The sequence below is a fragment of the Carassius gibelio genome, chromosome B11 (assembly GCF_023724105.1).
Source record: "Carassius gibelio isolate Cgi1373 ecotype wild population from Czech Republic chromosome B11, carGib1.2-hapl.c, whole genome shotgun sequence".
Classification (NCBI taxonomy): Eukaryota; Metazoa; Chordata; class Actinopteri; order Cypriniformes; family Cyprinidae; genus Carassius; species Carassius gibelio.
In genome coordinates, this window is record NC_068406.1 from 9,698,321 (window position 1) to 9,723,143 (window position 24,823).

Here is a 24,823-nt window from a genome sequence, read left to right on the forward strand (position 1 = left end):
GCTCCATAAATGATTCAGGGCCGGCTGACTGCGGTGAGGATCCATAACAATACATTCAGACACAAACCTAGCACCAGGCATCTATCATTAGAGCCACATTTATGTAAGTAAGCCTGGATTAAATATTTAATACTTCGATTGGCCTAGCAACTGAGAAAACGTCCACTAAGGTAAGCATCACTATAACCAGTGTTGGGGAAAGTTACTTTGAAAAGTAATGCATTACAATATTGCGTTACTCCCTAAAAAAGTAACTAATTATGTTACTTAGTTACTTTTAATGGAAAGTAATGCTTTACGTAAATTTTGCATTACTTTTTAATTATGAGTAGGGCTTGATTGTTTTTAACATAAAAAGTTATATTTATAGCAAATGCAAAAGCCCTTTCACACTAAAAAGTGTAATGAATAAACCTCAGGCTGAAGGAAAAATTGTTCACGTCTGTAACACAAGAGAAGAAGGTTCAACACTCTTCAGCAATAAAAAACAATGAAGCACAATTGTCGGTTTATCTAAAGTCTAATTAGTATGGTTGAACTGGATCATTAAAGGTCAGATGCAAAGTCACTGGTTAATAAATGGGATTAGACACATTTGTGTTAATTAACATATTTAATTATTGCAGGTGTGCGTCATTTCACAGTTTTAATTTATTCTGATGAATACTAAATCTAAATTGTGAGTGAGATGAATTAATGCACATTCACATTTATTCTAGGACTACATCATGTTCACACAGTGCACACTTTCGATTTATCCCAATATGGGGACTTGTCTGTCAATAAATGGTAAAACAAAGTAACTGGCGTTACTTAAAAAAAAAAAAAAAAGTATCTCAGATATTTTCTTGTAAATTAAAAAGTAAAGCATTACTTTACTAGTTACTTGAAAAAAAGTAATCTGATTATGTAACTCGTGTTAGTAATGCCTTACTTCCAACACTGACTATAACTATCGATGATCAGCACTGAATTTTCTGAATTTTTTTCAGCACTGCATTTTTTTTCATAGTTTGGCGGGTCCTGCGACTTATAGTCAGGTGCGACTTATTTATCAAAATTAATTTGACATGAACCAGAGAAATGAATGAGAAATGAACCAAGAGAAATGAAACAAGAGAAAACATTACCATCTCCAGCCGTGAGAGGGCGCTCTATTCTGCTCAGTTCTCCTGTAGTTTACACTGAAAACATAGAGCGCCCTTTCACGGCTGTAGATGGTAATGTTTTCTCTTGGTGCTTGGTTCTAAATAAATGCGACTTAAAGTCCAGTGCGACTTATATATGTTTTTTTTTCATCGTCATGACGTATTTTTGGACTGATGCGACTTATACTTAGGTTTGACTTATAGTCCAAAAAATACGTCACACGTACTAGATTTTTCAACTTGCTGCATTCTGAAATTCTGCATGATGTATGTCTGCTAGGAATCCATTCCAATTCAATTAGAATTCTGGAAATTAACTGGAATTTAAAAGCATCCTCGATTCAGTTGTAAATGATGCTCAAATACAAATCAATATAAATATTAGATTGAAAAGCACTACCTTGATCATCACAAAAATGAGAAATATTGTCTTGGCAGCTAACTGAAGTAAAATAAGTTGAGGTACTAACATTATTCAAAATGAAACTGAAATAGATATAAAAATTTTTTTTAAATAAATACAATAATAATAATAATAACAATAATAATAAAACTAATATAAATTACAAAAGCACATAACAAAATGGCTAAAATTAAGATGAAAACAGAAGCTAATTCAAAATATTATCACACATGCAACAGGTGTGAACTGCACACACAAGAGGAGGTTAAAAAGAGCGCAGATTCTTCACTTTTCAGTCCATGTCAGCTCCTCATCACTTCTTTCTGCTTTATGCTCGCACAAACTTCCATAAGCCTCCTGCTTGCATGAGGGAACGTGATGGATTTCATAGTCAAGGTGCTGGTTTAATCCAATTTTAATCCATCTCCCCGGGCCGGAGTTTGAGAAGGCTTTTATTCCTTTTGTCAGGTTACTGCTGAGAATGCAGCCCATTCTCATTTTTCATTCATACTAACGTGTACAAAAGAGTTGCACACAAAATGCACACAAAAGTGCATTAAAAGATATACAATAATTAATTTAATAAGTGTAGTGCAAGCTATTAAAACAAAATATTTTAATAGCTTGATAATAATATATATAACAAGCCACATGCTGTATATTTAATCTATATTTGTAAACAAATTTGTTTTATATAACTGTTAAAAAGAAAAGATTTAAGATAATATTTAATTATATTTAATAATATAATCATGTAAAACCTTGAATAAATTTGATATATTTATTTTTATTTCCTTATTTTATGTAAATCAATTTTAGTTACATTTTATTTAAATATGAACATTTTATAAATTATATTTAAATCATATACTAAACTTTGTATATATCATTAACTAATTCATACAATCATTCATTCATTTTCAAAATTGTATTATATTAAAGAAAAATACATATAATATATGACTATTATATATGAAAATTATATTTATTTATTAATTATTTTAATTTTCAAATATATTTAAATGATATACTAAGCTTTATATACATTTTATTTGTTTGCATAAATTTGTATATTAAATAAAGAAAAAGAAAATATTTAAATCATAAAACGTTATATAAATTTTATGTATTTATATTCTTATTTGTATTTGTTAAATATCTAAATGTATGAAAATCTATTTTGTTTATATATATATATATATATATATATATATATATATATATATATATATACACACAAACACACTAAACTTTGTAAACATTATTTATTTATTTATTTACATTTAATTTGCATATTAAATGAAGAAAAATAAATAAAAACATTTGACTTATTAAATATATTTAAATACATCCAAATTATAATTTATTTAGTTATTATTTAGATATGTTTAATTATATATTTTAAATAAATGTGCAAATTAAATAAAAAGAAAACAAATATGTTAAAATGTATGTAAAGTTGTATAGATTAAAAATTATTATTATTATCATTATTATTATTATGATTATCATTATTAAATATATAAATGACAAATATATATATATATATATATATATATATATATATATATATATATATATATATATATATATATATATATATATATATATATATATATATATATATATATATATATATGATTTTACTATATTAAAATATATTTCAATAATATACCGAAAAAATAAATAAATACTGCATGTACAATTTCTTGCAAGAAAAGAAAAAGGCAGGATATACAAAGGCATTCATGTACTGTATGTGGCAGTCTTCATTAATAAAATCATCAAGCTCTAGCCTTCCACTGAAACTGCTTTGAAATGTGGCCCACTAAACTGAGATATGACAAGCTTCTAGACCTCCCAAGAGCCAAGAAGCAGATATAAATGAAATGTGTTGAACAGCTGTCAACATGCTATTAGTTACTATCATGAGTGAGATGATGCTTTCAGTACACGCTAGTCAAAGAACTACATACGATTAGTAGTTCAAGACATCATTTTGCACTATACACCAGAGAAAGTGAACTCATTTTGGTCTCTAAGACTCTCATCAAGTACAAACAAGCATCAACCCCAACGTACATGATAAGACACATGACAGATTTTCTTTAACCATATGCTACATTTACTTCTAGCTGTGCTCAACGAGTGTGTAAAGCGACCCGGAGTTACAGAAGTCCTCCTCGCGAGACACAATCTGCCACGGAAAACGTTTTATCATCAAACCCACGAGACACACACGCCGCCGCGGCCCCTCCGTGGTGACAATGAATACGTCACAAGCACACACCGGGAAAAAACTGTCAAATAGAAAGTGCAATCTCTTTGTGCTCTGCTCTTTTTGTCCCTGACGTTAACATGCATTGTGAGGCAAGGCGCACATCACCCAAGTCGCACAGCATTCAGAGGAAGACTGAATCTTAAGGAAATGGAAGTGGCGAATCCTGGAAAAAGACGGATGGATATAGAAGAAAGTGTCCATGCAGCAAATCCTTCTGTAAATGGGAATCAGAGGCACAATGCAGGCTGAAGTATTTAATCCATCAATAGCGATTCCAGCAGACAGCGGCGTAGCGCTTTAACATCAGGGTCAGGCCTGTGACTACCAAACTGTATTTACTATCTACGTGATCGGCATGCACAGGCGTTTTGTTCAGACCAACAACAGGAAGTGTGTGTCGAGTCTCGGAGGAATCATGAACTGCTCAGATGGAGATCTCAACATGTGTGCTACACCGAGCAGAAACAAATGAGGCAACTGTTGAGTTTAGAGCTTAAAAGTGTAGAGTGAAAGCGTAGAGCATGTCTCCGATCATTCACTCATTCTTTCATATATTTATTAACGTTTAGGATAATATAAATAATTCAATAATAAATTATGAGATCTCATGATTAATCTTTCTATTGTTTTCTTCTTCTTTTTTTTCCAAGTTACAATGGCCAATGAATACTCCTCATCAAATTGTTTGAAAACCAAATTATCTAGGAAATATAAATAGAAAGTTTTTGAAAAATTACTAATGAGATATCTTATTTTCTCTAAAAACCAATAAGATTATATTGAGAAAAAATAAAAAAATTAAAAAAATAAATAAATATATACATATATACATATATATATATATATATATATATATATATATATATATATATATATATATATATATATATATATATATATATATACATCGTATCTGTAACGTTTATGAACTATCTGTTTCCTTTTTTGGTCACCTTCCTCCTAGTTTTGGTTAATTGATTGTTTCCACCTGTTTCCAGTTCCCTCATCACCTCCTGTTTGTTTAAACACCCATTCTGTTGAATTCTCCCTCTTCCGTGATTGTTTAGATGTTTGCATGTTTGAATGTAAAAGTATTGTAACCTTACCTGAATGTGCATCTGTATTTTAATGTTATATGTTATCTAGTATATTGTCTGAATTCTCCCTTCGTAGTCAGTAAACTCCTCATTTATTCCAGATCTTCCTCTTGCACTTTATTTTACGTTCAGCACTACCTTAGTTTGTATCAGTATCAGATTATATAAGGAATAAATTATCTAGAACATTATAATTTATAAATAGCAATGACGTTAGATAAAGAAAAAAAAAATCATGTTTCCTTAAACTCCCTTCATCAAATACTTTCCAGAATAAATTATCTATGATATTTTTAATATGAAATTACTGATATGATTTTTTTTTTAAATATTATCTCAATTGCTTTTGCTTAAAATAAATTATGAGATTAAACTGAACAAATGTAAATGCTTAAATCTCATTTGCTAGGAGACAAAAGCGATCTCAATATGATCTACTTATATTTATAAATAAAAAATTATTACTTTCTTAAAGGAGAAAAAATAAACTAAAAAGAGAAAGAAAGGCTCTTGATTATAACTTTGGTAAAATAAAATATATATAATATAAATAAAATAAAACATTGCATTATGCGTCCATGAATATATATTATATAATATATAAATTATATATTAATATGAACAGTAATATTTATTACTACTATTAATATTACTATATCATATTTTTATTTTGGAATATTTCTCATTCAGTCAAGACTAAATGACCGGGGCTCTTTTTAAAAGACCTACAGAAAAGAGTAACAACGTTGGAGATGTCCTGCTTCTCACGTAATATGCCAAAATCTAAAGTCCGAGATCTTAATATGAAGCTTTTGTTATCTTGAAAACAAACCCACACACACACACTTAGAAATAAAACTCAGAATGGCTCTCCACCTGATCTCATTGCCATCCAGCTTATAAGAACTGAGATTTTAAAGAGATCTCATTTGTTATTTTTCTCTTTCGTCCTCTTTGCTGACTTTGTGTTTGGAGTCAACAGATCTGAAGTTGAATGCTTACACAAGAAAGCAAAGTACAGCGATTAGAGAAGCAAACATGCAGCAGAGCGTTGCGTTGTGTAAATGAGATGCATTCGTCGGGGCTCACATCAGACACGTACATTAACTAATGCCGAGCTGTTAAAGTACGCCACTAATTTTAGCGAGTTGTCAAGTAATAATTGGGGAGGATGTGTTCGCAGTTCCAGTGTGAATATGCACACTACCATAATCTATTTGTGGAAATAATTTTTACAGTTGAGAGAAGAGGAAATAACTGCCTGTTTCCCGCAAGAGATGGTTTAATCGCTGTTCCAGGCCTTCGCTATTTACGTGATTGAGTGGATGTGAACGGAGAAAGGTGGCAAAGTTCAAGTAAATAGCTTGCATTATTCACTGAGAATACATTTAACAAACAGTAATTAGAGGGCAAATGCAAACGGGGATGCTCGTTATCTGGCAGTTTTTCTGCGGTACGGCTTGTTGACTTGCATCGAAAGCGCTCTTCGGTGAATTATGTATGTCCCATTTTCTAGCTTTCAGGTCATAGTAAATGTGCTCTCTGTACAAGAGGAAATCCATTACATCTGAGCACCTTTATGACTGTATAGTCATTCAGAAACTCTCTCTGTCTCTCTCTTTCTTTCTCACGGAGGAAACAGACTTAGCACTTACTAAGTGCCAAATTGGAGTAAAAATAGTTCTGCAGGTAACTTTATTAGCAAGTGCAACTTACATTTATACTGACTTGTAAAAATTACATTCTCAACCATACCTGTAAATAATTATAGAAATACACACTTTTTCTTCAAAAGTAACAATAATAATAATAAAATGACTGTAACTATGATCAAATAAAATAAAAAATAAATAATGCTGTCAATTGATTAATCGCGATTAATCGCATCCAAAATAAACGTTTTTGTGTAAAAAATATGTGTGTGTACTGTGTATATCTATTATGTATATATAAATACAGACACACATGCATGTGTGTATATTTATATATATATAATATATATGTATGTGTATATATATATATATATATATATATATATATACACACACACACACACACATATGAAGTGCTTTTGCTTTCGTTTAGCAACACACAGGATTTCCCTGACATGGCTGCTTCATGACTAACTGCTACTGAATCCATGCCTTCTTTCTTTGCCTGAACAGTTGGGTGGCATTACGCAAATATTTCCACATAGTGATGTAGACATGTGGGGGTGTGTTTGAATGAGCTGTTTTAGGGGGGCGTGGCAGTCTTAACCTTGATAAAGAATATTTTTTGGATTTGAGATTTTAGTCTTTGCAACTTTCCAGATCTTCTTTATGCACCAAGAGCTTGCAACACTCCAAAGATAAAGGGAAAATTTAAATCGCACCCCTTTAAACACTGGCAAGAATTAAAAAGAAATGCAATTTATAAACTTAAGTGGCAATGTTTCTTCAACTGTGCAAGTGAAAATTCGTGTGTCAACTGTGCAGCGTGCAGGATTTAAAGCCATTTGCGTATTTTGAGAGAAAAAGAGAGAGAGAGCATGCTTGCAGAGATTCACTCATGCTGTTTGTGAAATTACGTCTCACACAAGGTTTTCAAATTACTTTATAAGTTATTTAATGAAGAAATATGAAGGTGAGTAAATCACCTTCAGCATAATTATTTAACTTGCACCAGACAGAGACATTGCCGCTGCATGTCATGCCAAACATCTCACAGCAGCGTCATCAGCTTGAGATCTTTTTTTTTTTTTTTTTTTTCAGATCTGCGTTTTTAGAGACTAAAAAATCAATCAATCCAACATGATTATCGTCCAATAGCGATCGGTAGCAGATCAATCTAAGCACCTCTAATTTCCAGTTGAAAGACTCTCCTGCTTTGATTTGAGGAATTTACTTGCGTCCGCCAGTGTTAAACATGTGAGCCGATATTGGAGGGATTGTTACTTTAGCGGCTGCAATGTACTGCCTCGCTCTGAGGGACATCACACCAACATCAGACTCTGACAGCCACCCAAGCTAATTGTGACAGTTCAACACTTAGATCACTTTGTGCGCCGCTAATTCAATACCCCATGCATCATTTTCTCCATTAGAATATGCAAATGCACCCAACTCTGAACATCACCTTGCTTTTTTGTTCTCCTGCTCTGTCCTCTCCTCAGCCACCCACAAACACACCTCTCTCTCTCTCTCTCTCTCTCTCTCTCTCTCTCTTATGGTACGGCTGAGAATGGTTGAATAATGTGTCAAAGGGACAAGTGGGACAGAGGAGTCTGGGATTAGGGAAAGTGTGTGTGTGTGTTTGCATATGTGCTGACAGGGTGCGTCTTGAACATATTTGACGTTAAAATGTACAATAAAATAAATACATAAATAAATAAATAAATTTCAAACCTTTTAGAAATTAAAAGCAAAACAACATGTTAAAAAAAATTTTAAAGTCAACATGGTGTGTTTTTGCAGCCCATTTTACTTTCCTAGTGTGACAAATATCAGAAAAGGCTATTTTTTTTTAGAATAGAATATCAGAATTAGTGTGTGTGTGTGTGTGTGTGTGTGTGTGTGTGTGTGTGTGTGTGTGTGTGTGTGTGTGTGTGTGTGTGTGCGTGCGTGTGTGTGAATTTAATTATTGTGATTTTGTTATTTTTTTCATAATTATTTTAAGAATAGAAAGTTGAAAAGAACGGCATTTACAAGTACTGACCCAAAACTTTTTAAATCCAGACAAAATAATTTAAATTGTTCAAATATATTATAATGTAAGCCTGTTCTTTTGGATTGTAATTTTATAATATTTCAGTTTTTGTTGTATTTTTGCTCAAATAAATGCAGCCTTAATGAGTATAACAAATATAAACTTAACAATTAACACACACACATACACATACATATATATATATATATATATATATATATATATATATATATATATATATATATATATATATATATATATATATATTTAGAGTCTAAATATGGCCTAATTGAAAATAAACATTTATATAAGTGCATTTTTTTTGCATATTTTTATATATTAATGTACACAATCCGGCCCAATTTAACCCCCGTTTCACAGGTGAATCAAATAATTAGATTCTGATGAATGGTTACAAGGACCTTTGAAATTATTATTTCTTTGGAATAATATGCACCAGCTGTTCACAATAAGACCAGTAATGTGAAATGAGAACATAAACAGGTCATTTTTTTTATTTCATGCTGACTTTAAAGCTGCTTTATGTAATTTCTGTGCCACCGGCCTAAACCACTGCCAATAAGTTTTGATAACATAGCGTACTCATCATAAAAAACTTACAGCAAATCGTGCAACAAAACCGCAGGTTTAGTGCCAGAAAGAAATGGACAAAGGCAAACAAATGAAAATGAAAATGACTAAAGAAGCCGATTTGAAAGCCAGCCGGCTTGAGCTGGAAGAGCAAGTTCATTTACTAGTGGCTTTCAAAGGATCTCTGATTGCAAACACTTCATCTGCTAATCATACACCACAGGTTAAAGCACAATTTGACATGCTGGAGAGTTGAATGGAGCCACAATGTTTGCATTCTTCAGACGCATCGTATCATAAATAACTACACACTTCAGTTTTAAAACTTTTCAAAACAAACATACAATAATAAAGAAGCACACGTCTCTTACCCCATGTGAAGGATACGTGAGCCAGCCCCAGTCTCCTGATATTTTGGTTGTGTCCAGGAGATTCACTGTAAATTGAACACAAAACACATTACAAACAGCTTTCAAAAGAACGTTTTATCATAATTCCTGGTACTCCATTATCTTGAAGCACACCCAGTTACATGAGCTGATGCACATCGGAGTTCATTTTGATAGACTGCAAGGATACACTTCTCATTCAAACAAACTGCTCGTACAATGCTCACCTTTGACCTCAACACATGATCTTGACTGTATGTACAGGACAGAATGGGTCACAAGGATCATGCTCTCAAGGCAAGAGTCAGCGCCATTACAACATAATTTCTGTTTAAAATATTCCAAATTATTTTTTGCTTAGAAAGAATTTACCAAAAGGCTATGAAAAAATAACTTAATAAAGATGTATTATATGAAAACAACAGTTAGTTTGTTTACAGATAATGTAGTTTCTCCTAAGTAGGTTTGTCTTGTTTTAAAGAAAATTTACTACAATAATAAAAAACACAATAACAAGACAAAATAACAATTAAGATAATCATTTCTTGCAGTGTAGTTTATACAGGGGTCCACATGTAGCATGATGAAGTATGTTAAGCTGTAGCATTGGCATGTGCAGTGGGCCGTCCCACGGCTTTATTGATGACCAGACACTTACAGCCTGTTTTTCGGTACGAATCAAGGTCACCACAAAACAAGCATTTTTTTTTCTCTGTGACTGTAGCCGAGGGCCAAATCGTGCTACATTTCTTTCACGGATAAACACTGTAAACTGTATCTTCCTGCTCCCATCCATCTATGGAACACGAGAGGAGCTGCGCATCTGGCCCTGAGCTGCCGGCGTGACACTTGACGCGGGAAGCTGTGACAGATGCGCCCATCTGTGCGCGAGGAGGAGTCTGCGTGAGCCACTCACCTGACCCAGTTTTACCCCCATAAGCCCAGACACCCTGAATGCTGCTTTACATTCAGTGCACCCATCTAGTTGGAAATGGGTAAACAAGGAGTCACCTTCAATTTGAAAAAATGCCAACTGCCACATGGACGTGTGTCGGGTAGAGCGCTAACAGATAACACAAACCGGCTTCAGCATCCCATAGGTACCACAAAACAACAAATTAAGCTTGCCGTTACCTCCACATTCCATTCATTACGCCTATATGTGGCTCAAACACAATGCTTTTTTTGGGGGGGACAATATCGTGGAGGTCACATTCGGGTTATTGTTGTGATCAGTTTCAGGTTTAAATGAAGGTTTAAGAACTCATTTTTTTTGTTTAATGCTAAACTTTAACAATACAGCACATCTGCTTGACAAATAACTAGGTACTAACCCGGAACCTATCCCTAAACCTAACCCTACCCCATGTAGTTACCTTGTATTACCAGAACTTTCTAAGATAAATACACTGTACGTACACTATAAGTACATGTAAGTACACGTACTGTAAAATAAAGTGCAACCACAACAGGACTATGTCATCAAACCTATCCAGACAACCATCAAGAGACATTTCCACAGACCAGTGATCTGTCTGACTACTGCTGTGTCTGTCATTATGCAGGGAAACAAACATAACAGACTGATCTTTATTTGAGGGAAAATGTTTTTACTATGAAACTGTTATGAGCCAAGCAATCCTCAAAGTCAGCAAAAACATACCTCCACTGGCAAATGTCATAGGAGACGTCTTCATGATGGGATGTTGGGATAAAATCTCTTTATTTAAGGTTATTTAGATTTGTTCTTTGCCTTTGCCTGAATGCATGAACATGAATTGACCGTATAACAGAAGAACCACCCATGTACATCAGGCCATAGGTGAGCTCTTTTTCTTGTATTTTACATGTAAAAGCAACACAACACTCTAGGGAACCTTTCAAATTTTGTTCATTTACAGGCTGTCCGTGCAATTTTTTTTTTTTTTTTCAGTTTCTTTTAAATGTCATCACCCTGGTTAATTTTCTACTTAGAGAACTTTATTTTAGCTCTCTCTGATCTCTCTCTGTCTCTGTCCCACGCTTGCAGGCTGTAATCAGCAGTATTAGTGCACATGTGATTGGATTTCTAATTTAGAAAGGCTGCTTCTGATGAGAGCACTGGGTCAGAAAGTAAGAACAGATGGCCTCTCTCTCTCTCCTTCTTGGTTTCCTTCCTTCTCGCTCTTTGGCTCCTTCGTAGAAACCCGTACTAACTACAAGTAGTGCTGATACTAACTTAACATTTATCCGTAGTGTGACAGTAGCACAGCTGCTTTCGAAATAGCGATGCCAAGTACACACTACAGGACAGAAGCTCTAGCATCTGCATGTCATCATGTTTCATACACTGGAAGTGCACTGGCAATGACACTGTGCAAGTTAACTACATTCTGGGGCTTTTTGTCTGTGTGTGTGTGTGTGTGTGTGTGTGTGTTTGTGTGTGTGTGTCATTGTAGCATGACAAAACCTTGCTTTTTTGTCACTCTGCTTTATGCACATGCAGCTTTACAGCCAAGGAATCCAACATGACAATCAAACACAACCTCCTGAAACTTTGGGAATCTGGTTTTGTTTAAGCAAACTAGTTTGTCATACACACTGTATACATATAGAGTCACCTCCAAAAGTCCGTAAATACCATAGACAAAATGGGATTTATAAAGTGGGACAATATCAGCATAAGTCCTTGTCATTTTGTAATGACACTGCATTGAAAAGGGACAATACATAAAATGTCTAACCATCTAACTCGACTTTATAATTAAAATGAGTTCTGACAGTGAAATGTATATAAAATGTGATTATTATGCAAAATCATTATTACTGATGTTCAAAGATAGCTGGCAGTTATTTTATTACATTTATGCAATATAGTTGATATTTATGCTATATAGTTTTTTGCATATACTAAAATTAGAAATATCTATGAGCAATATTAAACAATTTGCACATGCAGCATGCCAATATATAGCCATATTGCACTGCTACGAGTGTGATATTGCATTTATACAACAGCTTGATGGCACAAGCATGTAAATAAAAAAAAAGAGACAACGATGGCGTGTCTATAAAAACCCTATTTTGTGCAGAACTACTTCCTTCCAGCTCAGATTTAAATCTCAATTTTAAATCTCAATTTTACAGTATATTACTGTATTTGGAGTAGAGTATTATGAGAGAGAGAGATGGACTGAGTGACTGATAACCTGTATCTGATCCAGCATTTATTCTTCAACTCAATCTCATATTCTCAAAAAAAAAAAAAAAAAAACAGTTTGAATGTACACTGAGGAAAGCGATATCTTTGTCATACTATCCTTTCATCTGTTATGAGTGATTTCCAATGACAGCGCGGCTCAGTGCATGTGTTGGCTGCATCTTACTGTTATTAAAAAAGTAAAATAAGCATCCTTGTTTACAACCCTGTTTCAGTCTCTTTCAATATAAAAGTCTTTACTGGTGACTCACTTATAAAAAGTCTCTTGTCGCCATCTAAGGGCAGAAAATTGTAACTAAAATCTGAACGAACTAAACCATTACGAACACACACATTTCTCAATATTAAATACTATCGTTGTTTATATAAAATAGTATTTATTTAATTAAATTATTTAATAAACAACAACAACAGCCGTCATTAAACTTGCAAGGCAATTCAGTCAAAAATACAAAGGCAGCGCTCTGATATAAAAATAATAGATTAATGAGACGAAAGACTGCCCGTTAGATTTACAGAAAACAGATTATATCTCATGTTGAACCACTATAGAGACATCAGAGCCAGAGGTTCCAGAAGATCTGGCCGATCTTAGTCTTCTCTCAATGGGCTCATAAGCTCTTAACTGACGCCTTGGAGCTCACATCACCGAAAACATCAAAGCAAATTTTGAAATAAACGTTATCTTTATAAAAAAAATAAACAAATTATGTAATTGTAATTAAATTATATTACATTTTAAATGTTCATAATCATATTACAGTTACTTTTTATGGATTGCATTATTACAATTATTCACATTTCATAGTAGCAGTAAATTATTCAAAATTTATTGATTTACATCTATTCTTTTTTCCACTTACAGTTTGGTAAAAGCTACAATATAATTTTAATGCATTACATAATTTTAAGTGGAATTTTTTTCCCTTTTTGTATTTCTTTTTTAAGAATTATTATATCTTTTTTAATTAAAACATTCAACAAAGGTGTATTAAACTGGTCAAAAGTGAATAAACTTATATTGTTGCACATAATTACACTTCTATAAATCAAACAACTCTGCATATATATAGACAGGAAAATTTCAGGACACATAATGCACTAGGCACGTTGTTGCCCAAAGCCACTCCCAGTCTACTCCTATTGGATAGGCCTTGACCAGATTCAAATCCTTGGGAGTGAGGTTTTGTTTTGACTGATTTTCGTTAAGACCTCTAAGTTTCTATGCATAAACGTTATGATGGTTATTTTTGTTCACTGAAATGGTAAAATGCTCTCAGAGCAGCATGCTACAGTATGTGTGGTAGACGAAACCGTGCCATTCATTCACACAGAGAAACATAGAACATGTTCATATCTAAAGACTCTTTCTGAGGATTCATATTTGGTTTAATATAATATATTGTGTTTTGTGTCAACCAGCAGACTTTTACTAGCAATTAACATGAATTTCTCAGTCCAGGTAAGACAGAAAAAAAGAGAAAAGTACCTTTCACCTTTGTGTTTTTGTAGTGCTATCAGCCAATCAATAGTCATTTTCCTCATACTGACAGATTTATCACATTGCATATCTGGGTAAAGTGATTTCTACAGGTATTTTAAACTACCCTGATAGTTTCACCAATTCTAATATCAACGTCCTGCTGTTTACTACAGCCAATTTCAGAAGCCCGCGTCCCACTTACACATGGAGATGCCTGTCAGCGGTGACAAATGCCTTTCCTCAACAAAAGCATCTCTGCAGGGAATTAGGTGTACATTTTTAAAAACAATTTGTAATATTTTGCCCCCTCAGAAAATATAATTTTAAAGAGTCTATCCATCAAAACCAGAAAAGTCACAGACCAGTTGTGAAATAAGTTTACAGTTGTGCTCATTCACAAACGGAGACGTCCCGCAGGCAGTGGTTAACTTTTCCATCTTTTCTTTTTACACCCTGAAAACTGTTCTCAATTTTCAGTCCTTCTGGCTTTTCAGGCGGAAGTGTCTATCAGACCTGAGGATTGATGGAGGGCCGCTGTTGCCCGAACACTCGGGGTCACTGACGGAGAAATTACAGTGTCTAACACGATACAGGGTGAAGCATTCGTCTCAGCAAGTTCAGAAAATGCATCACCATAGTCTCAGAACTACTGAGCACAATGCATTTTGGGAGAGAAATGTAAAGCTTTTCTTAATGAGTCAGGAATATGTACAGCATGCCATCCTGATGGGAATAGGACCATAATGTTTATCATTAGTATGGAATGTATTTTTAATGAACAGACGTGTGAATGATGCAAACAGAGGAGGATTCTACAATATATACCTGTGTTTGTTTGTTTTCTTTTGAATATTTAATTACTCAAAGCATATTTTCAAATGCTCAACGTAGGGCAGTACATTAATGGAGATCTCTGAGCACTAATCGCTAATATTATCGCTTACGCTTAAGGTTAGGGATTTGAATTAAGTTTAATGCTAAATGTTAAACTTTGGTACCTAACTCAAATGATCAGACTTGCAATGTTATTCAGAAGTACAGAATAAATCTCTGATCTTTCTTTTTTCAAATAAATCATAGATAAATAAGATGAGCAAAAATTATTCTAGTTTTGAACCAACTATCTGTTCCTTCCGTGTCTGCACCAGATGGAGCAACATCAACAGACGCAGTTTTGCAAAGTACTGATGAAGGTTTTAAGATGACTTCTGATGGGCAGGACGTCCGTATGGCTGTAATTCCACAGCTGACTGATTCCATTCTGATCAGTCAAATCACTGATCTATCTCTTCTTCCTTTGCTCTTCTACTCCACGAAAGGAACACATGAAAAAGCAAAGTCCTTAAAAATAAACAAAGATGTAGTTTTATCCCTTCTTGGGGATAACGTGTTGAAAATGTCATTATATGGCCTCCTAACAATCCCCATATCTGCTGATTGGCTTCATCACTCTGTCTCCTCTCCACCAGTAAAAAGCTGGTGGGTGGTGGGCTTTCTGGCGCAATATGGCTGCCGTCGCATCATCCAGGTGAATGCTGCACACTGGTGGTGGATGAGGAGATACCCCCTGTCTATGTAAAGTGCTTTGAGTGCCTAGAAAAGTGCTATATAAATGTAATGAATTATTATTATTATTATTAATATTTCTTTCTTTCTAATTGGCCATGTTCATGGTTAGAGACAATGGTTACTTCTCCTGAGCTCTTACTTCTGTTCTAGATGCACAAAGTTCAGTTTTTTTTTTTTTTTTTTTTTTTACAACCACAACTCACTTCTAAACAATTCTCTATGAATAAAATCAATTTCAGGCTGACATTGAAAATGTCAGAAGTATGTAACGCTGGTGAAATGTAATTTTTCGTAATAAAAAATGTAAGTATCAAAAACTAATATGATATTGAATACAATTCTTAATTTGAAATTTCAAATATTATTTAAATAAATTAGCAATGCTTAATTAATTGAGAAATATTTCGAAGGAAACATCACAAAAAATATTTTATTAAATATTGAAATAAAATATTCAAGTGTTTACAAATAGAACAAATAAAGAAAATACAAGACAGATTATAATGGAAATTGATTTTTACATTATTAGGAATCTAACAGCATTGTCAATAATTGGAGAACAATATATTAAAATAAATAAAATAAAATAAACTATTTCATGTTAAATAAATTCAAATAAGTGATTCTCAAATAATTGCAAATATAAGTTGGTGTAATGTAATGTAAGTTGAAATGACTACAACCAAGCTGATTATACGTAAAAATAAGACAGCATCTGGACTTAATTTTTTTAACTTAAAAAAAAAGAAAACCCTGACTAGTTACTAATCTGGTCACAATCTAAACAAGTTTATATTAGAAATGAGCTCCGTTTTATGAACTGTGTTCCCATTGATATGGTCCCTACACAGTGTTCAGTGCTCCCTACTCCCTAAGCAGGGGAAATCTGTTCAAGTTTACCTCACTTCGGAACATTCATTCACGGATTTGCGCTACACAACATCTTCACACACAGACAAGTGTAACATCATATGCCTGTGTAAATAAATACAATTTAAATTCACGTCTCGCACACTTCAATGCACTTTGAATGGAACATATACGTTTGATAAGATAGAGAAACATACCAAATGTACAGAGCAAGGGGGCGCGAGGACTAGAATTGAGAACCACTGGTCAAGGCCTTTGTATTCAGCTGATAAAAAAAAAAATATAATAAAAAAAAAATATATATATATATATATACACACACACACACACACACAGACAAAACTGCTAACAGTAAACCAGGTATCTAACATAATAACCAAATTATCTAAAGTAAACATTCAGAAGTTGAAGAAAACCTTGCCGTGGTACCAACTTAACAGGCTTACCTAACCAGGCCGTTGTTTTCAGCTGCTTAGTTATCTATCCTCTCAGCATGCTGTGACTGATTAAGGCAAATTTCACGTTAGGACTCCTAACCAGGAAGCCGATCTGACAAATATTGTTTTCCATTATAATTAAGTTGACTTCAGATTTCAAACAGCGACTATGTGCAAGAGCTTTTGTTTCTCAGCCGGAAAACCGGCCATCTCGCTCCGTTTGAAATGACACATCCTTTCAACACTTCAGAAGGAAAACAACAAAGGTAGGACGTCTAAACACCCTCGTGCTCGACAGAGAGCTGCTGCGGGGAGTCTGCGAGCGACACGACACGTGCATTTAAAACAACGTTCTGCTTCAGCTTATCATCTGAAGCGGAGAAATCCTTGAAGACTCATTTCATGATCTTTCTTCAAGGCCCCGAAGAGGCCCTCCGCTGAAAACACATCACGCCTGTAGGAAACGGTCATTATATCACCACTATTTGTCTGATATCCGGCTGCTTTTAGTTGCAGGACTACTTCAGTGAACTGTAATGAATTGTTGATGGTGTTCAGAAACTGAGATAAATTCCCCCGCTGTACGACATGCGTCTGTCTGTTCTCCTGACACTTCAATTATTTTGGGAGACTGTCTGTCTGACGGATCGGTTTATGCCAGCGCTTGGTGTTCTCCTCGGCCTGAGGTGAGCGCAGACCTGAAGATACATGAACACAAGCGCCGTCGCTCCCTGGAGGACACGGTGGCACAAACGGCCACGCGGCGTCAAAGCCGGACGGTCCCTGAGGTGTGTTTGCGCACTTGTTTGCTGGAGGGATGGAAAGACCTGCGAAGCTATTTTTGGACGAGGGAAAGCACAGCTGAACTACTGTGTGGAGCACAGTTCAGTTAGTATCACTTGAGTAAGTTAGCAGTGATGAGATGAGGATGAATGTTCACTATTGTTCATAGAGGTTTAAACGGTACAGACCACTGACCGTCTCATGTTCAATTTAAGAAAAAGAAAAACAGTCTGTAACACCCACTTTGCACAAGCCAATCAATTTTCGGTGGATAAACCTAAATCCCAGCCTACACTGTTCCAATACGACTGATCAGACCAAGACAAAGATTAAATCAAATAAAAATTTGGAAATTTATATACATTTCTATTCTAATGCCGGTAAAATATACACTATACCACAGTATTGAACACTATTTACAAAGTAAAAAAAAAGAAGGGTAAACTTATTTATAACTTATGTAAATTAGAAACATCAACAGAAATATTTTTATAAAATAATAATTAAAGAAATAAAAATGATAGAAGTCAAAATGTTAATAAAAAAAAGAAAGTAAGAATTAAATGAAAGAAAATGTTAGAAGACAGAAAAATGAGTTTCCTCTCTTTTTTTACAGGTATTTTAAATTTAATTTAATTATAAAATAAAATGCATGTTTCCTTTATGTTTTTAATTAAACATGGCTTTAAGCAATAGAACAAATAGAACAACACAAGTAAAAGTCATAATTAAATCACTTGCCTGCAGACAAAGGGCATATTTGATTTCTTTCCTCTTCAAATCACATTTCATATAAATATCACACTATCAAAGTTAAACTATGGACTAGTTTCACTCTGTATAACACCAGCACACTTGTGTGTGTGTGTGTGTGTGTGTGTGTGTGTGCGTGCGTGCGTGTGTTTGTAGACGTTGTATTGTTTTTCTCTATGAAACACGTTGATAAAAGGTACTACAACGCCAGAGTACTAGTTTAAAACAATATATCATCTTTATACTGTCTAATAGAAATAAATCATATTGTATTATATTCTATAATACAGAAATCAGCAATAATTTAACTCAAAGGTTGTATTTTTGCACGCTTAGCATCTACTGAATTACTATTAGAAAGAACCATCTTAGATGAATTACAGAGAGTTTCTCTTGACATTAGATGTAAAGATAGCTGAAAGAAGTTAACCTACTGGGAGTATTTATGAATCATAAAAAAGAAAAAAAAGTAATAAGTTGATAAAAATGAAGCTGGTATAACATATACAGTAACTTTTCGTTAATTTAAACAAAAACAATATATAAAATAGTTACCATTACCATGTCACTGGCAAATAACTGATCCCACCAAGCTCTCTGATAACTCATGTGTCCCTCTGTTTCTAAAAGATACTCCTCAAAGTCACAGAGTGATCATCTTTACACTCTCTCGCAGGCCTGCGGTGTCCCTGCGGGGGACGGACATCTGCATTGCTTAGAAATTCATAAACAAGCCTTCTTTTAAACTTCACGTCTCTCTCACAGTTTCCAAACATAAGCCCAAAATTATTAGTCCAAATGAGTAAATCCTTCCCAGCAATGTGGGATTTCTCATTTAGCATTATGTCAGGATAAGTCGCGACACGAGTCTATCTCAGATGAACAGCGATAAGTCTTTGACAGTCATAGATAGACATATTTTAATGCATATAAAAGGCTTTAGTGTTGGGCTGCCATTCATCGGAAGCACTGAGGTGAATCTATACACTCTGCTAGCATTTAATGGAAATAAGTCCAGTACAATAGAGCAGATACTAAACGATCGCTCGCTGATAGAACGGCACGTCTGCATGTGACAGTTTCAGCCGTACCCCGTGAAATGACAAGACACGCTCGACTGAAAATGCCCAGTGCCTTTCAAAACCACTGATATGACAATATGACACTATAAAACGGCTAAAATTGAACGACATAACAAAAAAAAAACTCGACGCTTGGAAAAAGAGATTATTTCTTTCATCACCTAAACTTGATTTCCCAGCAGGCCTCAGAAAAGCGTGCTGTTTACGTAAACAGGCGATTATTTAACGCACGCTCGCTTGTGAGAAACACCAAGCCCCACGTTTAGACCTCTATCAAACCTTTCGAGCGCAAGCTACATAATTTCTCCAATAATCTGAGCCGCAGCCTGAAAAACTTGTTGTACGCTGATGCAACGGGTTGAAAGAGATATTAAATAAATCTTTTTCCTCAGAATGAGCTCCGTTTGCTGCTCTTCTCTCCTTCAAATAATCTTTATTAATTTCCCTACCTTCTGTAGCATCTGCGCTTGCTTTAAATGATGAATTTATTCGTCACTTTTTAATGTGATGAATGTGCGAGAGTGCGAAGCATCGATATTGCGGCGCGCGTGTTGGTTGTGGAGATCTCACTGTAGACTTTCCACCACCTTCACCCCATCACTGAATTAGGTTAAACCTTTGATTTATGTGCAGATTATGAGGTTTAAAATACATTTCCACCATGAAAAAAGAGGGAGAGATCCATCACCGAGGATCAGAGAGAGTTTCAGGAACGCTGTATCACACTGTTTGGCGTTGCGACGCAGAGCGCGGTGGAACACAGAGGAATCTTCCAGACTCAAAATATTCCCCAATTCAATCTCCGACAGCAGAGAGCACCTGAAGAGCCCCTCCACCCCCCCCCCCAAAAAAAAGACTAAATAGGACTTGATGTCACAATAAATCCGTATTTAAACTCAAATCTCATTTCATGCATCTGCAAATCTTTATAAACGTGTCAATGACGTCCAAGATGATGAAAAGAAAGGAAAAATGTACTTAGAAATTAGTTCTTAGAAGTTCAGTATTTGTTTTCATGTTGAACACATAGAGTTATTAAACTCTTAAAAAAAAAAAAACACTCAAATGTCAAACTGTAAAGGCAAAAAAGTAAAATGTAACATATGTAATATTCTCATTTTAAACATGCAAGTCATTTTATGATGTTTTCTTAAAGTCATATTTTATATATATATATATATATATATATATATATATATATATATATATATATATATATACACACACACACTCACAGACACACACACACATATTCATATATATTTTTCCAACATGGCTAAATAGTATGACCTCAAGAAAACATCATAAAATAATTTCAAAATAATATCTATAATATGTGTGTGTGTGTGTGTGTGTGTGTGTGTGTGTGTGTGTGTGAGAGAGTGAGAGACATTTTTAAGAAACATACCAATCTTAACATTATCATGAACTCCTATATATTACAATAATAATATTTAAATGATAATAATATTTTATGTAGATTAAATTAAATTAAATTGATGCATTTAGCAGACGCTTTTATCCAAAGTGACTTACATTGCATTCAGGCTATCAATTTTCTCCTAATAATGTAGATGCTTATTTAACAATATTGTAAAAGTGTTGAATTTATAAATAAATAAATAAATTATATATATATTTTGTATTGTATTTGTATTGAAAAATATTTAGATTGTAACGAATAAAATATGGAAGTATTATATTAAAATTGTATCTATATATCTTAATGTGTTTTCAAAAACTATGAGCAATACATCTCTTAATCCCTCGACATTTTTTTTATTAATTAAATATAAGAATGAATTGAATGAAAACATACATGAATTGAATGAAAACATACACACTTTTATTGTATTTATGTTCTTATTGTATGTCATCATACATAAAAAATGCATTCTTAAAGTTTTCAATAATTAAAATAAAAATAAAAATCAGTATATAAATGTGTATCAATGAGATTGTGCCCAATTCTGGCAAAAACCAAACTTTAAAAGGTGTCCGTTCAGATAAAGCCTAATCCTGGCCTGGCACAATTAATGGCGACTGTCGGTTTAATAAATGTTTGGGACGAAACCTAATCCAATTATTTCAAAGCAGATTAGTTCCTTCATCGAAGAGCGGGCTGATCTCTAGTTGGAGGAAGCGTCTCTGCGGGGTGAAGAATCACTATTTGAGGAGCTCTCCATCACGCAGAGAGGCTGAGGTGCATCTGGTCAGCGTGACAGAAACAGGCCCTCCGGCTGGAGCAGTAGATTGTCACGGCACAAGCACTGCCACAAAGTTCAACACGGGCATTCGTTTATGTCTGCTGTGGGCCACTCCATTTTCCACCATCTATCTCCTTTCGTTCTAGTGCTCTCACACTCTCTATCGCCTTCCCTTCCTCCTAAGAAACAGCAGCAAGTGGCTCTTTCTTTCTTTCTCCCTGTCAGGTCTGTTCGTCTCTGTCAGGCTTGTACTGCAGCTGGCAGAGAGCAAATTGCACAGACTGACATCATTTCACTATAGGGTCGGGAACAAATGCAAAATGCATTCAGCAACATCAAATAACGTATGCTATTTCTGTGAATCGAGTCTCCAAACTGGAGTCTTCTCATTGTTTTTCGCGATCTGAAGCCTTGGCTGCACTGAACACGAGCGCCAAACTGCCTGTATTGATTTAGAAATCCTTGTAACACAAGTTCAGTTCTGCAAACACACAGCTGCAAACCCAGACAGTCAACAGTGTTGTCTGTTAAAGATGCTCTCTATCTGTTGATGCTGCACAGATAACACTGTGCCTTAGACAAACGTTTCAGCAAAGCAAGATCCTGAATGGCTGGTGAACTTGAAGTAAATACATACTGTAATTGCTCAGGTTTAGTCAAATTGCTTACGTGCAAGTTTTTTTCATGATCTACACTTCTATTCAAAAGCATGGGATTGGTTAGATTGTTATTTTAAATAAAAAAATAAATAAATATATGCTCGCCAAGGCTGCATGTATATCATCAAAAATCAGTAAAAACAATACTATTTTTGAAACAACATTACGATTTCAAATAATGCTTTTCTATTATTTATAATATATTGTAAAAGGTCATTTATCCCTGTGATGCAAAGCTGATTTTTCAGCATCATTCCTCCAGTCTTCAGTGTCACTTGATCGTTCAGAAGGCTGCACAAATAAACATTTGTAATTATTATTATTCATGTTAAAACAGTAGTGCTTCTTATTTATTCATTTATTTATTTTATTTATTTATTTAGATTTTTATTTTTTGTAGAAAACATGATTCTTTTCTATTTATTTATTTATTTATTTATTTATTTTATTTTATATTCTTTTATTTTATTTTATTTTATTTTATTTTTTTGTTTTTGTTAGTTTTAATTATTTTTTTGAGTAAAAGCACTATTTTACTGCATTAAAATTACTCCCCCAAACTTTGGAGCAACAGCAAGCAAAACCCAGGCTGAGTAAGATGATTATATGCAGTGTAAATCTTTACAGGCTCTCAGTGTCCCTCTTGTTCTCCTCTGGGAACTGAACCCACAGCCTTTTGTGTTATCAGTCAGATGGTAAAGCACTACAGCCTCCCTTGAAAAGCCTAGTGTCTCTCACCCATTGCCAAATTCACACTTACCAAAGTCACAAACGGACCGCAATCAATATCAGATTCCCAAGACGGCGAGAGCCACATGCAGGTTTTCGGCTCTGCTTTTTCTCAACGCCGAGGACGGACATGTAAGAAATCGTAATGCATCTCAGACAAGACGCTCTGTAAAAAAACACTAAACAGATCAGAGCAAATGCATCCTGCAAAAGCAGGGCAGTGCGAGACCTCAAAACAGCAGGACACATCGGGGAAATTGTGCGTAACCCACCTGAAATCGTGCATGAACCCTGTGATGCTGAGACCCCAATTACAGAGCAGGACTGCCGTCTCTTTCCTCGGCCTCCCGCATGGATATAAAGAGACGAAAGGGATTTGACAGTCTTGTTCGGGAATTATTGTTTCCTTCATGGGAAGATAAGGATTTGCTTTGGGATCTTTTCTTTCCCACTGTTACACTTCAACAGTCACTTTTCTTCCCTCTTTTAAAGGCATCGAAGCTTGATGTAACTTACATGCAGAAATGGAAGCGTGTAGAATTTAGATCACATACGGCACAAGTAGAAAATATAAAGTAGAATTTTCTGTTTTGTTTGTTGCACTCGAAGAATTTTCACTTAAGTCTATACTTAAGTTTAGAAAACAAAGCACCTTACACAATTTGCATTTTTTTTTTTTTTTTACAAAATACTCAGATTTTACAGACATAATACATCAATTATGATTTTATGAATTAAACACTTTTTTAATGTATAAAAAAATAAATAACCATGACTCATGGACTCGTGATATTTACTATAATCTATCCAGGGTTAATATAGTTAACTGAAACAGAAACTAAAACTAAATCTATTCAAAAACATTTTCATGAATTGAAATAAAATAATATATATATATATATATATATATATATATATATATATATATATATATATAATTTCAATTCTTGAAAATGTTTTTAATAGATTTACTTTATTAAATAAACTAATAGTTAATAGTTTAAGTGTTTTAGTGTTTATTTTATGTCTACATAAAACAAACGGTAAAACACTAAAACTATTAAAACTGTTAAAAACACAACAAACCTAAAACTTAACTAAAATTATAATGAAAACAGAAAATTCAATATATTAATACAAACGATAATAATATCTCAGTGCTGCTTAAATATCATAATAATACTAATCTAAATGCTTGTCCGAAACTTGTGACCACTTCTTATGTTTATTTATCTCTTTATGATGAATCGCTTGCTATTTTCCTCTTTTGTAAGTTGCTTTGGATAAAAGGAGATAGTTTCATCCGAATTAAATTCAGTTAATTTCTAGAGTAAGATTTAGAAAAGAACAGTTCATATACACTGAAAAAAGTAAACAATTAAATTAAGCATGTAATACTGAAATAATCTTTTTACAGTGTATGAACAGAGCATTAATATTAGACGAAACAACATTG

General features: G+C 33.9%; 1 protein-coding gene across 3 annotated transcripts in view; it reads right to left on the reverse strand.

Moving 5' to 3' along the window:
- The window catches only part of LOC127968662 (ephrin type-A receptor 8), a 74,581-nt gene that overhangs the window by 45,800 nt on the left and 3,958 nt on the right, over positions 1-24,823 (reverse strand). For all 3 annotated transcript variants that reach the window (XM_052569994.1, XM_052569993.1, XM_052569995.1), the window contains exon 2: positions 9,579-9,643. In XM_052569994.1, coding sequence (XP_052425954.1) covers positions 9,579-9,643 — 65 coding nt within the window. The remainder of the gene's footprint in view (positions 1-9,578; positions 9,644-24,823) is intronic.